Here is a 16,730-nt window from a genome sequence, read left to right on the forward strand (position 1 = left end):
AGTATTTGGTAAAACAATAACTACTGTCATAGAGTAACTTATACTAGAGCGATACTGTCATAGTAAATTTTGTAACCCCAGTAACTTCACTGCCATCTGTCGACACACTTTAAAACTAAAAATAAATATTTTTAAAAATACGATAAAATGTATTTAGATATAGATAAATGATTTTTTTTATTTGCATTAATTATTTTTATGATTTTGACCCATGTTCTTTCACTGATATGCGTTAAAATTGTTAAATAACAAACGAAACCGTCAACGCCATCTATACGACAGTTGGCCAAAGCTAGTAGCGCCCTCTGAACGAGAATCAAATTTTCTTGATTTTCGAGGCACGTTTTTTCCTTAGACTGTATCCATCTATTATGGAGTTATATCTATCTTTGGTGTTAGCATGTGGCAGAGGGAAAACGAAGGCAAGGAAAAACCATTAGAAAGATGGTCAGATGAAATTACTAAAATAGCAGGAAAACACTGGATTGAAGAAGCAAAAACTAGAGATAAATGGAAGGAGTTGGAGGAGGCCTATACTCGAGAGAGGTCCTTAATATCTAAGACATAATTTATATACCAAATTGAAAAATTAAATTTTATTAAAATAATTGAATTATAAATTATATTAAAATCAACAATGAAAAAATTTAAAAAATATTTTTTTTGTAGACGTACAGTAAATTATTTAGAATTTAAAATATAAAGTATAAGTTATGCATGCACTATTAATTCAATATTTCTCTTATAATATTGTAACGTTATTAAGGAATAAACGGCTTTTTTATTTATTTTATAGTGTTAGCATGTGTTAGCTAAGTAACTTAGCAAACACAAGATATTGTCAAAATGAAATATTGACATAACTGTTATCGATATACATCTGTAAATATTTCAGCAGTCTAGCTATCACGATTCATAACAAATAACATATTTGTCTGGTGACAGACAAATAGACAGACGGATAGACAGACAGACGGACAGTGGAGTCTTAGGAACGGACGGAACACTAAAAACTAAGTATAGGTATTTATTTCTTCCATCGTGTGACATCATTTATTTTAAATACAGTCAACATTCATATTGAATGAATTTTCCATTGTTTGATGGGACAGTATTTAAGCCGTAAGGAACAATTTTAAAACATTATAGTCTTTATTGGAACAAATAAATATAAATCTCCTCTTTGATAAGGCCCCGAAAAATTGTAGGGCACCGGGACCCCACGGGCCGAGTGTTTCCACACCAGAAGGGGTAAAACTATATTCTTGGCCGATACAGCTGTACTTGGCCCTTTTTCTCCGCTCAGCCGCATCCGTACCCGCACTCGGTGAGACGGAAGAACAAACAAAAACATTATAGTAAAATTATTAGGTTGTGATTTCTTCTGGGATGCCTAAGTATTAGTAATAAAAACAAGACAACGAGGTAAGTTAACATATTTCTTTAATAAATTAAATATCACAGACAATACTAAACTAAATACGCTAACTTAAACTTAACCATCATCGTCCCAACCAAGACGTCAATATCTCCACAGGATTGAACACCCTCACCTCTTTCTCCACATCCTCTCTCTTCTGAGCCCCTCGCTCTTCAGTTTTATACAAAAACATTCCCTTAGTCCTACTACTGCACCCGTAACCTATCAGTTTCTCGCTCCCTTTACACTCTCCTTTCATCAAATCTTCCCAATCAGCACACCTCTGCCCTTTAAATGATTTCTCGTTAACCACAGACGCTGCGAAAAGCTTCCAAGCCTGCGCATGATCACATTCTAAACTAATCTTCCTATTCTGACATTCAGGCTGCTTCACATCCACCCCATTGACATAAACATCTAGATCCCCTACAGGATCCTCAAGACCTAAAACTCCAGCACTCGTATGAAAAACTTGCACAAATTTAGCATCGCTTTTAGCTAGTCTAAAGTCTTTCGTTATACACGGCTTGGCTGGATCTAAAGCTGTTATTCTACTTAAGTTTTTAAGCATTCCTTGTTGTACTAGCTTTCCTGTTATGCCTGCTACATGAGCGCCTAAACTGAAGCCTATCAAATGTACATTCTCAAGCTTATAACCCTTTTTGTTAATACTCTTCAGAAACGAGTACAAAAGTCGAGCTAAAGGTTGTACTCTTGACGCCGAATCTACATAACCTCTACAGAACGATAGTCTAGTATCCAAAACCAAAACCATAGGTATCTTCTTTAACAAAGCATTAACCAAAGTATTACTCGATTCGTCGGTAGGAGTGTTCCACCAACCAGGGACATATAAAACTAAGGAGGTGGGTCGTTCCCTCATGAAGATCTTGGGGGCTTCGGAGACGCGGTAAGTTCTGTTGGAGTCCTTGGTGAACTCCACGAAGTCGATGAGAGGAGCCTCGAAGGTGAAGGGGCGGTGGAAGAGCACGTCCACGGGAAGGACTTTACCTGCAATAAGATAGATCACGTTAGTAAAGCTTTTAAATATTCTGTATTGTGTTCTATTCGAAATTGGTGAACACGAAATATTATCGGTAAAGTTTCTATTTTAGGCTCCAAAACTAGTTTTGCAAGTAAAACCTTTGTTGGTGAGGGCCACGTGAGGGCAAACAAGAGAAGGGGATGAACTGCTTGCAAAGGTCAAAAACTATAGCAAATATCTAAAAGTACCATATTTATAACTAAGTCATGTCTTTATCACTTTAACACAGAGTGATAATAATCTTTAAAAATATCACAAAAATCTTGACGTCGACGCCACACCTTACTTAAAATTCACTATAAAATACGTAAAGTAGTCATCATCGTTAATAATTAAGATGAGCAACGTGACATGACATGACGTAAAAGGCAGGGTGAAGGTTGACGGCCTCGGCTTTGTCTGCACGACATTAAAGTAATGATGCAGTAATCATACACAATTACACATTAGCACGAACATAATGGCGTTTTGTGCTCTAGAGCAACTATTTTTATCAAGAGACATTTAAGACAGAACTGTCACACGATATGATCACAGAACAAACAGAGTTAACACGTTTTAAATAAAAGAGAAATTAAAAAAATTCGCTCCGAATCCGCTTGGCAATGGAAAGTAATGCCAAGAATTGGCGTAGACACTAGTGTTTTACGAAAGCGATTGCCATCTGATCTGACCTTCCAACCCAGAGGGATTTACTCGCAATGGTTTCCTTCACCGAAATGCGATTGGTAAATATCAAATGATACATATGTAGGTTCCGAAAAACTAGTTAAAAATGTCGCGTGCTCTTACCGCTGGGCTACCAGCGCACAAAAAGCAGAATTCTAGTTTAAACAAGCGAAACTTCGTTTTATTTCATCCAAGGCTTCTGCATGACATGACACATATTCTTGACGTCAAAATAGAACAGGTTGTTTTGACGGTCCAAGCTCAAAGCTCAACTCACTAGAATAATACTAAAATACCTGACTCAGTCAGGTGACTGACAATACATATAATACCTACCTGTATTTTAAGAAAATGCAAAATCAGAAATAAAATATGCGTCATAAGCAATCGCGATTGCACGACCGTGAACCAGCTATATCTGAGACTTCCCTGTGATTTTTAAAGTGAAACAATAAAACACATAAGCAATAAATAAAATGCGATTCCGGTAGATAAGTTTAATCTGTTAAGACCCGGAAGATCTGCGTTATTATTTGTTTCCGTTTTAAATGTAATTTATTCATTCGCTAACCACTTGGTCAAATAAATTAGAAGAACCTTCAATACTGTATTTATTAAGAAATAGTTATTCGCTGCCTTAATTAAGATTTAGTGAATGCATAGAGTAACTTATACTAGAGCGGTACTGTCATAGTAAATTTTGTAACCCCAGTAAATTCACTGCCATCTATCGACACACTTTAAAACTAAAAATGAAGATTTGTAAAAATACGATAAAATGTATTTAAATATAGATAAATGATTTTTTTTATTTGCATTAATTATTTTGATGATTTTGACCCATGTTCTTTCACTGATATGCGTTAAAATTGTTAAATAACAAACGAAACCGTCAACGCCATCTATACGACTGTAGGCCAAAACTAGTAGCGCCCTCTGAACGAGAATCAAATTTTCTTGATTTTCGAGGCACGTTTTTTCCTTAGACTGTGTCCATCTATTACGGAGTTATATCTATCTTTGGTGAATGTTTATAAAAATCGGCTACCTATGTTTTGAAGTAGTTTAATGGGAATTAACGTTGTTTGTACAAATGAAGCAAGAACTATTAGGAATTATTTTAACAATTACTAAACACTAGAACCTTGACAAACCCTCAATGTGAACTATTCGAGGACAACTGCAGAATACACAGACATGCACACACTATTGACCGCACAAATCATGATATTTGCTATGTTTAAGTCTACTCTTTACATTTAATCAAATAATTCACCTACGAAGCGCGAGCAAAGATTCGACTCCCTTTAGGCTGAGAACGCACTGTGATTATTTTTTTGCGGTTTCAGAACCGCAAAAAGTGTAACGTACGGCATGCTTCATAAGCGCACGCACTTAAAAGACTGAAACCGCAAAAAAATAGACTGAAACCGCAAGAAAAAAACCGCAGTGCGTTCTAGGCCTTACCTCCTAGCTGGGCAAAAATGCTTTCGTAGAAATCGTATCTAGACGTCTGTTAGACTGTTAGTCAACTCTAGGTTCCATTTCTCAACTGATTCGCGTGAAAGTTTGTGAGCAGATTCGATAATTAATATATGTTTTTTTTTGCCGATTGAGTTTTTTATTTTTTCCAAAATGGAGGAATTGAATGTGGTCTACAGCGAACAGTGCTACAAATTAATATCGTTATTGTTTTTGCTGTGTTATGTTTTTACATCAAATAAATATTTTCTATTGGTATAATTTCTCTTCTATTTATTATTAAGAAAGGAGAATGTAACTCTAAAGGGGCCCACTGATTATCAGTCCGCCGGACGATATCGGCCTGTCAGTTAGAACAAAAATTTGACAGTTCCCAATACTCAATACTCAATATCTTTATTGCTAATAAGGAAGAATCCATACCAAATAACTCCATCCATTCCGAATAACTGACAGGCCGATATCGTCGGTATATCGGCGGACTGGTAATCAGTTGGCCCCTTTATGTAATGTACATCTGAATATGAATAGCAATACATATATTGAATCTGAATATGAATAGCAATACAATACTGGTGCAACCCAGCTGAAACGTCGGAATTTAAGGTAAAAACAATGAATTAATTTAGCGATATAGACCCGTTCGTATAATTAAATAGCCTGTATCATTGACTAATCCGTATTATGACGAAAACATTCCTCAAGCGAAAGTTCAAGTTCAGTGTGAACGGCTTCTGGCCCATGTGGGCCATGTGGGGCCGACATACCTTTCCAATGTCAACCGTTTATTACCGTCAAAGTGGTCAAGCGAGCGTTTGATACAGTTTAGGTGAGATATACAAATAAACCGTCAGAATTTCTCATTTTTGCATTTAATTATATTTTTATGTGTATTTAACTAACGTGTAACATATTTTTCATTTCCCGTGCTCTGAAAGTGGGTCGTTGTTGTTCTAAGAAGTGTGCAGAAAATAACAGGTGTCTGCACTACAGAGCGTTTTACTTGCCAAGTACGGTTTTTTCTTATTTTTTACAATAAGCAATTAAAATTTGTTTTTTAATGAATTCGTTGTACAATTTCCATTCTGATAATTAACTCCCCATTTCATAAATAAAGATACTTTTGCCTTAATTGTTAATTTTTTTTTTCACAGCTATCATTTTATTGCACGTAATTGTTAATTGAAAGTACCTTCAAGAAATACTGTTGAAGTTTATACTTAGTCGTTTTTTTATTAAATGTACATGTATTTTACTTTCCTCGTATTCGAAATGAAGTGTTTAACTCGGGTGAAAGGCACCGTTTCAGTCTCGGACTATTGGCGCTCTCACTGCTTTTGAGCGCCAAACAACCTCGCCAGGAATGGGTGCCGTTCATCCCTTGGTTAACAATCTACTAGTTCACAACACTAGCTCATAAACGCTCTCTTTATTAGACTTACATTGACCGGGATATAGACCGTGATTACCTTTTGTATTATTTGTGAGCTCCCGATATTTCGACGCAGTTGCATGCGTAGTAATGAGGGTAGACAGAGCGCTGTCTACACAACTTTGACACCCACCCGCTATCTTCAGTCACCCGTGAACATGATGCATGTAACTGCGTCGAAATATCGGGAGCTCACAAATGATACAAAAGGTAATCACGGTCTATATCCCGGTCAATATAAGTCTAGTGAAACTAACCGTGAATCATTCAAAAGCTCTCTTTATTCTTCAAAAACTGATGAAAAAGTTGCATTCTATCCACAAGAGCGGCAAAGTGGCAAAGTTGTCTCCTCATGTTCTCAAATCAGTGACTACAGTTAAGGGGCCACTGATTATCAGGCGTGTCAGTTAGAACAAAAATTTGACAGTTCCGTACAACTGACAGGCCGATAATCAGTGGGCCCCTTTAGATTCATTATTTTATTAAAAGGGCCCACGATTTTTCAAATCTGACAAACTTCAACGACATTTTCAACATTCGAGTACTTTTTGTTCACGTAATATCACTGGCTTCTAAACAAATGTTATGGTCCTATGGTCATTGACTGTTGTTACGCTGACATTATGTCAGTCAATGTTATGACACAACCTAATTGCTGACATTGCGTCACGGTCGGCGGCGTCAGCGGAACTATAGCGTAATTTGACTAATATAACAGTAATTTGCCTTACCTCGTCAAGTTGTCAGTCATATGTGATGGCAAGTTTAGTACCTCTGAAGCCAAGGTTTGGAATTTATGTATCACCTTAGTCATCTGCATAGAAACGCAAAATCGTAATATAAAAAAGAAAAACTTTTATGAAACTATTGTATAACACAGTATTAACAGTACTAATAAGAAGTCGAGTTCCAAACTTTTTAAAAGTTGAAGTGGCCATATCAAATCAAGGCATAAGTCCATTAAACAGCCAAACAGATGATCAGTACTTATTATTATAATGTTGGTACCGCGACTATTTAGGTGTCTCAAATAGGTTGGCGTATTTTCAGCAGAAAAATACACTTCCATTTTTAATTAAAAAAATAAAACGGCGGCAAAGCAAATCTTTTTACTTTTTTCTGTGAAAATATATACATAACAATGTTGCTTCTGTAAAATATTTCTATTATATTTGCATTTATTGCGCCATTTTTGAGAAAAGCACTATATATGACGGCTGGAAGGCTACTTCCGAGCCTCGACAATAATGTACTATTAATCAAACGTCGCTCTAATAAAATAAATTGAAATATACCTACAAAACTCTTGAACCTAGGCATCTTGTTATTTTTGAGACCTCAAAAAAATAGTGTCATATAAATATTTATTTCATTTGCTCCTAAGCGGGCAATCAACCACACAAAATCGTTATTCTTTTCTTACTAGAAAATAAAGAAGTTTATTTTTCTAGTAGGCGTAACTTTTTTTGACGTTCATAAGCGCATTGTATGTATATACAATGCGCTTATGAACGTCAAAAAAAGTTACGCCTGCTCTAACCCTACACCTTCGACGATAAAGAAGAAAATATAAATCCCTCCTAAAATGTAGAATAGCGAGCAATCAACCACACAAAATCGTTTATTTTTCTTACTAGAAAATAAAGAGTTTATTTTTCTAGTAGGCATATTTGTATATTACATACAATGCGCTTATGAACGTCAAAAAAAGTTACGCCTGCTCTAACCCTACACCTTCGACGATAAAGAAGAAAATATAAATCCCTCCTAAAATGTAGAATAGCGGGCAATCAACCACACAAAATCGTTTATTTTTCTTACTAGAAAATAAAGAGTTTATTTTTCTAGTAGGCATATTTGCATATTACATACAATGCGCTTATGAACGTCAAAAAAAGTTACGCCTGCTCTAACCCTCACCCACCCCACCCGAGAAGATTTAAATCCCTCCTAAAATGTAGAATACATAATTATATTATTGTACGTGAAGATATTCATATTACTAAATATAATAACGCCCGATTACGATTAGCGTTTGCAGTGTCAGGTATTAAAGTTACGTGAGAAATGTCAATTATAGCCGACTTTTATATTCGTAACTGTAAATAAGGTTGATAATGAAGAGATGAGGTATCTTTTAGATGTTGATAGTCACGAAACAATAGATTTTATCTTTATTTTATTCTTAAGAATTTGTCTTTTTTTTTTAATGAAATAGTAGGCAAACGAGCAGACGGATCACCTGATGGTAAGCGATTACACCCGACACCCGCAACACCAGAGGGGTTGTAAGTGCGTTGCCGGCCTTTAAGATGGGAGTACGCTCTTTTCTTGAAGGTTTGAAGGTCATATCGGTCCGGAAATACCGCAGGCGACAGTTCATTCCACAGTTTAGCTGTGCGAGGCAGGAAGTTTCTAGAGAAACGCACAGTTGAGGACTGCCAACCATCTAAGTGGTGAGGATGGTAATGTTACTTGTAAAATGTATTTTATTTTACCAATAAAGATCTGTATATCTGTATCTGTATATCTGATTAGTCATGTTCATAATTTCCATTCATAATTTTCACACTGGAACATCGAAGGGTTAACTTTTAGCAAAATTTTGATGTAAGCTACTTTACCATATGTTTAGCACCACAGTTATTATTTACATTGAAAAAGTGCGATTAAAAGGCTTTGAAAATAACAGAAGTGTTGTTATTTATATCAAAATAAGCTTAAAATAGGGTTACTAGCGCCATCTAGTTAATAATATGTATAACATGTGTGTATGCATCTGGTCTATAAAAATAAATCCCGTTACTTGTCAACCGTCATCCGTGTTTCACTTTCTTTAGAGGTTATGGACCCAGAACGCTTCCACTGCGCTTCTACTTATTTTACTTTATTAACGTTTGATTAGACATGTTCTATGTCTATCTATCGTATCTATACAAGTCTAGGAAACATTTATTAAAATAATTGACTATTGACATCATTTACTATAAAATTTACATTAATTGTATAAAACAAAATTAAGACTATAACAAACCCTGACCTCTTGGCAAAGTGCCCATCACGCAGGCAGCATTCCCAGTATATCTGTATGTAAGTAGTGTAAATAAGTTATTAACATTAACTTTAATTTATTAACATTAACGTTAACTTCTATAGTCTAGGACATATATATATCTACTCTAGAGGTTTTGTCTGCTTTAACTATACTATCAGGGATCTAAAAATGTTTTGATTTCTGTGGATCCATTTTTCTCATTGATACTTTTTTAGTAAATATCCCTAAATCGATCTTTTACAACTGCTGTCAGTTTGACATTGTATAGTCTCCGTCAGATATATTAGTGTGGCTAATGTGTAACATATTTTTAGGACTTCCGGTTCGAACGCCATCTTGATAGTAGCCTCGTGATTAATTCCTTTATTGTTTGTTCATTAATATTGTTTAAAGTGTAATATCGATAGCTTTATTATACAGTAATCTAATTTGGTAGTGTGCAGTGAATGGAGAATTAATCTCAAAGCGTGTTTAACCACAATTTTGGAGTCAACGGCCGGTAGTCCACGTGCTTCTCGTAAAATCCAGCTATCGGTTTTACGAGACAACAACAACAATAACTACCGAACAACGTCGTGCTCTAAGAGCATTTGGTATTTCTACCTGTAACCGTGTCTGGCTAGAGCCCTAGAGGCCCATAATTTTATTTACCGTACACGTGGATCCCACTTTGACGTTGGCGAACTCATCGACAGTACCGATGGAGCCATACTACTTAAAGATTGATTGAACATATTTTTATTTACATGGTTTTAATATATTGATAATAGAGGCTTTGCTCATATATTATTGTGCACATTGGTCGTTCCAATATATTAGGGACTGTAAGTATGTGTCGCGCGTTTTGCAAATTGACAAATCTACATTTCTATTTAATCACAGAATAATGTAGATTTCCTCACGACGTTTTCCTCCACCAAACACCTCAATGTAAACAGAACAATTTAATCTAAGCAATTATGGATTGTTTAACATACACGTAGCATCAGCAGTCTTCACCAGCTCCTCAAAATTCTCCGTCAGGAAGGGCGGCAGGAGAGACCCGATATTGTTCAGGATGTCTCCCTTCACCAACCCCAGCATCAGCACCAGGAGACACGTCGCAATGTTACACTTCATGTTGAAGTTCTTGTTGTTTATTATTATTTATTTATACACTAGCAGCTCTTGCTGATGCGTGTTTATCACAACACTATTGTCTAGTCTATTTTTGAAGGAGTTTACCGATGCACTAACAGTTTCGGGTAAAGAGTTTCACACATTTACCACACAATTCGGCATAGTGTTTGCTAGGATTGCTCACGGAGGTCTGTTAAGTTTTTTGAGTGTCCCCTCAACCTTACATTTTTAAATTGTCAAGTTCTGACAGTTTCACCACACGGTAACACTTCAATATTGTTAGTTTTTGTTTCAGAATTGTTCGAAGAATGAACTTATGAGGTTCACAGTTTGCACTTAGATCTTTTTTGCAGTTCTAGCTGAGGTTGTTTAAAGTGAAATAATTTAAGACCACAACATTCACTTGTGTCTTGATTGTTAAAGTTTTTCTAGAAAGAAAAACTTCACAACATTAGACTTCAGTCCTCTTTGATGAAGTTATACTACATTATTATAATCACTGATTCTGATGTTAGATCCCAAAGAGTTGACATGATAGCTTGTTGAAATAATATTTTTTTGATATTAACCTTTCATATTTGTGTGGCAGTCAAACCTCGGTTGTTCTATTACAGAGTGAAATTGCTATCTCTGACCAAACTCTGAGGGGTAAATATATAGGTCATACTGAACAACTTTTACTATGGGACCAACCCCGAAATCGCGAAAAAAATCTGCCGTTTCATACATTTCAGCGAATTCGTCAATGTTCTCTATAGAACAGCAGTTTTTTTTTTCGTGATTTAGGGGCTGGGCCCATAGTAGGTAATAGTTATTCAGTATGACTATACAGATCCACCCCTCAGAGTATGGACAGAGATAACAATTTCACCCTGTATAAAGCAGAAAAAATTGTTCTCGAAAATGCAAAAAATTTCTTAAAATTCGAGCAGTATTCTAGTAGCAGGAGCTTAATAGCATGTAATGTTATTTGAGTCTTGGCAGTTGTAATGATTAACTTTAACTACTCGCAACGTTTAAAATACAACTAGGTTATTTATTACATGTAAATGGCACTAAGATTATAATAATAAACGCTAGAAAAACATACCGTTTTTTGATTAAACAACGTAATTATCATCACGTAAATATTTACCACTTGCATTTGAGAATGTGTAAATGAATTCTACAACACTGCGGTGTCTTGAGCAAAAAGTCCGGGCAGTTTTATGTCCCTTGATATACCTATTTGTTCAACATTTAAGTACAAGTTTAACCGGTATATTGTGCTCGAGATTACTGAGAGGAGAGGCAATGAACAATTAAATGTCCTAGTATTATAGTCCTTTAATATTTCATAGTTAAAAAAACCACCAATTTTATTTAACAACTACGTTGGAGATATCTAGAGCGCATCACTAACTATTACCTACCTACTTATCTCACTCAACATAAGTCCTGGCTTGAAAGAAATTCCTCTTTTGTTATTTTTAAGATAAAAAACAAACGTTTTCATTACACGACAATTACCCGGCAAATACATCGAAAGGAAGTCACTTAATTCTGTTGCTGTTAGTAAACACAAAATTATCCAAGTTGGTCGTGAATATCTCACTCAAAAAAGTCCTGCCACAGAAGCAAGTATTTAATTATTTTTCAAATTTCGAAACAAACTTTTTCATTCAACGACGTATAACCGGTATATCGAGAGCGGGTCGCGTTGCGCGTCGCGTGCGCATCTCTGCGTGGACTGAACGGCGCCGGCGTCAACAGTTTTGTTATAGGGCCAGCGCCCAGAAGTGGTTGCCGGAGGTCGATGAGATATTTTCATTCAGATTATTTTATTAGGATATAATGTCATTTTATTTAAAGCTGTTCAATCAGCATTAATAGTAGTGGATGAAACAACCAGGGATGTTGCGGATGCCGATTTTTTGACATCCGCGTATGCGGAAGCGGATGCGGATTTTTAAAGGCTCACATCCGCGGATGCGGATGTCGAGATTAGGCACATAAAAAACGTCAAATATTACACTAGTAATTTTTATTTAAAGATAACGAAACTTTTAGTATTTGAACAAAAATATAGGTGCCCCACAATCGCATCCTATACTAAAGTCCAAATAAATCAAACTTTTCACTTCTTGTCGCTGCCCGTCATAGGCTAAAGTGCTCGATCCACGAATCAAAAAACGAAACGAAATTCCTATTGGCTAATGACGAAATTACTAGCACTTACGCTGCCGCTAAGACGTTCCTGTACCTACCTGATTTTATGCGGATGCGGATGTTGAAAATAATGCGGAAGTCCCGCGCTTGCGGATGCGGATGCGAATATTCGCAACATCCCTGGAAACAACGCTCCGAAAGTATCGGTCATCCTGGAATTATTTTCCAAATACAGATAGGAATATCAATATCTCAGTTTGCGTTCTAAAGTATTTGTCACAGTCTACTGGTTCTTACATACAGGGACATATCTTTACGGAGATGATCGGAGATGAGAGGGGACGTGCGGGAAAAATCAAGTACATTGTAAATTGTAACACACTAAATAGTAATTACCTACCTACAGTCAGCACCAAAAGTAGCGTATCAGACTATGCGTCAAAAGTACACTAAGTATCTAAATCCTGACCTTATATGATCATTGTCAAGAGGGCGCTGTTATTGTGCATGTATAATAATAATAATAATAAGCCTTTTATTCTGAGCTTCTCTGCTTTGAATGAGTACTAGGCATGTTCTTGTTTGTTATATTATGTCCCAAAGCTCAGTTTGCCTCTTATTGGCATAGGCCTCCTCTAACATTTTCCATTGGAACCTGTCACGTGCAACTCTTCTCCAGTGATGTCCAACTGTGAGTTTTAGGTCGTCTTCCCATCTTGTCTGTTGGTGACCTGCACTTCTCTTCCCATCTCTGGGGTACCAATCCGTAACCGTTTTACTCCATTTCTCTTGTGATTCGCGTAGCATGTGGCCTGTCCATCTCCACTTTTGTTGGTCAATCCGGGTTATTATGTCAACAACTTTGGTTTTCTCTCTTATTATACTGCTTCTCACTCTGTCCTGTTTCCTTATACCTGTCAGGCTTCTCTCCATGGCTCTTTGGCAGCGTTTCAGCTTCTCAATGTGATATTTCTTGAGAGCCCACGTTTCGCATCCGTAGATCATGACTGGAAGGACACATGTGTGGAAGACTTTGCTTTTTGTTTGCATATTTAGCTCCTTAGACTTCAGGACTCCTTTCAATGACCAGTATTTTTTCCATCCATTTCCTATTCTTCGCTCAATTGTGCATGTATAGGGTGACAGTTTAATATAGTATGAAAAATAAGTCCCAGTGAAATTCCGCAACATGGCGCGTGATCGTATATTCCTGGTCAGGCTTTACCGTTCTCTTCGAAATATATATGTAATTGGAAAATTAATCCAGTGGCAGATACTTTTGGCGCCTTGTTTCATACACTACAATTGATGCTGACTACCCTACTATTATTCACAACGACAAGACTTAATCGCGTAAAATTAAGTTTTAAATGTACCTCCGACGTTTCCAGGACGGCGTTGTCCCCGGAGAAGACTGGCTAAAGTTGACTTAACCTATAAAACCCATGCTATGGTCATATCTTTCATCGCAAGTTTCGCGCGGAGCGCCATATTTTTTGTCTCTTTTTAATTTCCTGGGTTTACGCACCCTCTTAAACAATAACAAACCATATTGTCATTAGAGAAAGCTTAGCTTTCCTCTGAACGCAGAACCCAAAAACACAGATGCCAATCGCTCAGCCACTAACACAATACCCCGCATACAAATAGCCTTTAATGCGGTATCTACTGTTAGGATGTCGGTTGATTCATAGCTTTTTAATTACTGCCTTATAAGTTTCTAATGGTGATTAGTGGAACGTTACTCCTAACGGGAGGTTAGGGGTTTTGGCAAGTAAAGCCTGACCAGAAATATATGATCATTGCCAAGAGGGCGCTGTTATTCTCATGTATAGGGTAACAGTTCAGTATAGTATGAAAAAATTAGTTTCAGTGAAATTCCGCAACATGGCGCGTGATCATTTCCTGGTCAGGCTTTAACTGTGACGCGACCTAAGAGGAAAAGGGGCGACCGCTTCTCCATACAAACGTAGTCCCCATTTCCCTCTGGATATTGATATTATGGGAAATGTTTTTGCATATTTTGATGTATATTAACTATAGCTATGCCTTCCTTAAGAATTAAGAGGGAAAATCAAATTCCATAAAATGTTCTAAATGCATCTAGCTCTTAAATGTATTGATGTTTCACCCATCATGGCGGCGGACAATGATACTGTGCGAGCGGTACAGCAATAACATTATGCGCGTGCGATAGAGATAGGAACAGGCGGGTCAATGTACGCAATTATTCGTGGCTAGCGTCCTTATTTTATTATTTATGGATATTCAGGGACTGTAAGGGGTTTAAAGAAAATGGTACCATTTAGGGTTCCGTACCCAGAGGTAAAAACGGAACCCTATTACGAAAAAACCGGCCAAGTGCGAGTCGGACTCGACTACCGAGGGTTCCGTACTTTTTAGTATTTGTTGTTATATATATCGGCTACAGAAATACATCATCTGTGAAAATTTCAACTATCACGGTTTCATGAGATACAGCCTGGTGACAGACAGACAGACGGACAGCGGAGACTTAGCAATAGGGTCCCGTTTTTACCCTTTGGGTACGGAACCCCGGAAAAAGTAAATGGTTCACTTTTAAGTGCAAATGCCCGTATACAAAACAAAGAACAGAAATAACTTTATATAGGTATACCGACCATAAAAGTAAGCAAACATGTTATTTTGACTTTACCTACTTGGCACAGACAAGGTCATTTAAATTACTTATAAAAACAATATAAGTAGGTATTATTAACAATTAAGACACAATTTTGCGATGGTTAGACAAAACATTACGATGTGAAACACACCGTTTTATTTAATACTAGCTTTTGCCCGCGACTTCGTCTGCGTGGACTTAGTAACAGCAGCTAAAGTAAGCATAGCGCCTGGAAAAATTCTCATAGCAAATTCAATTTGAGCATATTATGCACACAAATTAGCAGGCACTTCATTAATTATCTCAATTCCACACCGCTTTTTACTTTCTTAAGGGATGATTTTCGGGATAAAAACTATCCTTTGTTCTTCTCAGGGACTCAACCTATCTCAATGCCAAATTTCATTTAAATCTATTCAGCGGTTTAAGCGTGAAGAGGGAACACACAGACAGAAAGACAGACAGACAGACAGACTTTCGCATTTATAATATTAGTATGGATTTCTCGGATTGTTATGATAATTATCATAACAATCCGAGAAATCCATACTTAATAGACGCATTATAATCACGCAGGCTTACTTCTCTGTTCGTCACTCACCAAAGTCATACCACATATACAGGGTGGGCGTTTTCACATTTTCTGATCCGATATATAGCGGATGTAGGATCCTTTTCTTTTTGTCGGAGTGGGAATGCACTTACGCACGGTGTGTGGGACTCGCCGCTCCTTTTCCCTCTCTTGGTGAGAGGGGGGGGAGAATTGGCCCTACCCACTAAACCCACTCCGGCGTTTCACCCTCTTGGCCGTTCGTGAGGGCGCACTGGGATCGATGACATTCCACCACGGCGGATGTAGGATTCTACATCCGCGTAGTCAGGCCGCGGGGGCGCGCCCGGGCGGCGTCTTTAGCGGTCACGCATACTACAACAAGCATTATTGCTAAATCCATAGACTATATAAAGGAGCCAAATCTCTATGTATGAAGTGTCGATCATAAAACAGTAATTAGGCGGCGCCACCATACACCGAAATACTACCAAAAACAACCTACGTAATTTGGTCGGGTTATTTGTTGCCTTATATGTATGGATGGTATAGAAATAATGCCAATCTCTTATGGCAGAATTGTTGCAAAAGTGACCGCCTTCAGCTTTAAATAATAGTTCCTAATCTCTCCGGTGGCGCTAGTTAGGCTCTGGGACATGAGTATAACATGAACCAACAAATAACCCGACCAAATTACGTAGGTTGTTTTTGGTAGTATTTCGGTGTATGGTGGCGCCGCCTAACTACTGTTTTTTACACGACTGCCCAAAAAAGGAGTGTCTATAAATCTATGCAGTCTTCTCTTGGTGGCGAGCGGAAAATCAAGGCCAAATGTATGAACGACCAGTGTTGGCCGAAACGTTAATGCAATTAACCATTAACCAGTACAAACTATACAAACTGGTTAATTCGGCCAACACTGTGAACGACCTTGTTTTCCGCACTCCGCGCCGCGCGCCGCTTGCGTCCAATCCGCGGCCTAAAAACACTAATATATGTAGCTATACTCGTAGCTACTTAAAAGAAAGAAAGAAAATACATTTATTTGACGCCACATAGTACATAAAAAAGAAAGGCATGCAGACAAAAAACATACTAACTTGCTCGTACTCGTATTGTTATTAGCACTTTTTAAGTTTAAAACATAAACAAACATAATATTCTCT

At 37.2% G+C, this 16,730-nt stretch overlaps 1 protein-coding gene across 1 annotated transcript; it reads right to left on the reverse strand.

Annotated features, from left to right (window-relative positions):
* Positions 1 to 1,452: 1,452 nt before the first annotated feature.
* On the reverse strand, positions 1,453 to 10,271 carry LOC134748355 (phospholipase A1-like). The gene is made up of 2 exons (XM_063683134.1): positions 10,081 to 10,271; positions 1,453 to 2,431 (listed from the first exon to the last, which is right to left on the reverse strand). The coding sequence occupies exons 1-2, from the start codon at positions 10,220 to 10,222 to the stop codon at positions 1,503 to 1,505; spliced, it is 1,071 nt and encodes a 356-aa protein (XP_063539204.1). The 5' UTR covers positions 10,223 to 10,271; the 3' UTR covers positions 1,453 to 1,502.
* Positions 10,272 to 16,730: the final 6,459 nt, after the last annotated feature.

The sequence above is a fragment of the Cydia strobilella genome, chromosome 16, assembly GCF_947568885.1.
Source record: "Cydia strobilella chromosome 16, ilCydStro3.1, whole genome shotgun sequence".
In the NCBI taxonomy this organism is placed as follows: Eukaryota; Metazoa; Arthropoda; class Insecta; order Lepidoptera; family Tortricidae; genus Cydia; species Cydia strobilella.

Coding starts and splice junctions, on each gene's coding strand:
- LOC134748355 (XM_063683134.1), bottom strand. CDS start 10,222: ATGAAGTGTAACATTGCGACGTGTCTCCTGGTGCTGATGCTGGGGTTG. Junction 2,432..10,080: donor GAAGACTGCTGATGCTACGT/GTATGTTAAACA, acceptor ATCTTATTGCAG/GTAAAGTCCTTCCCGTGGAC.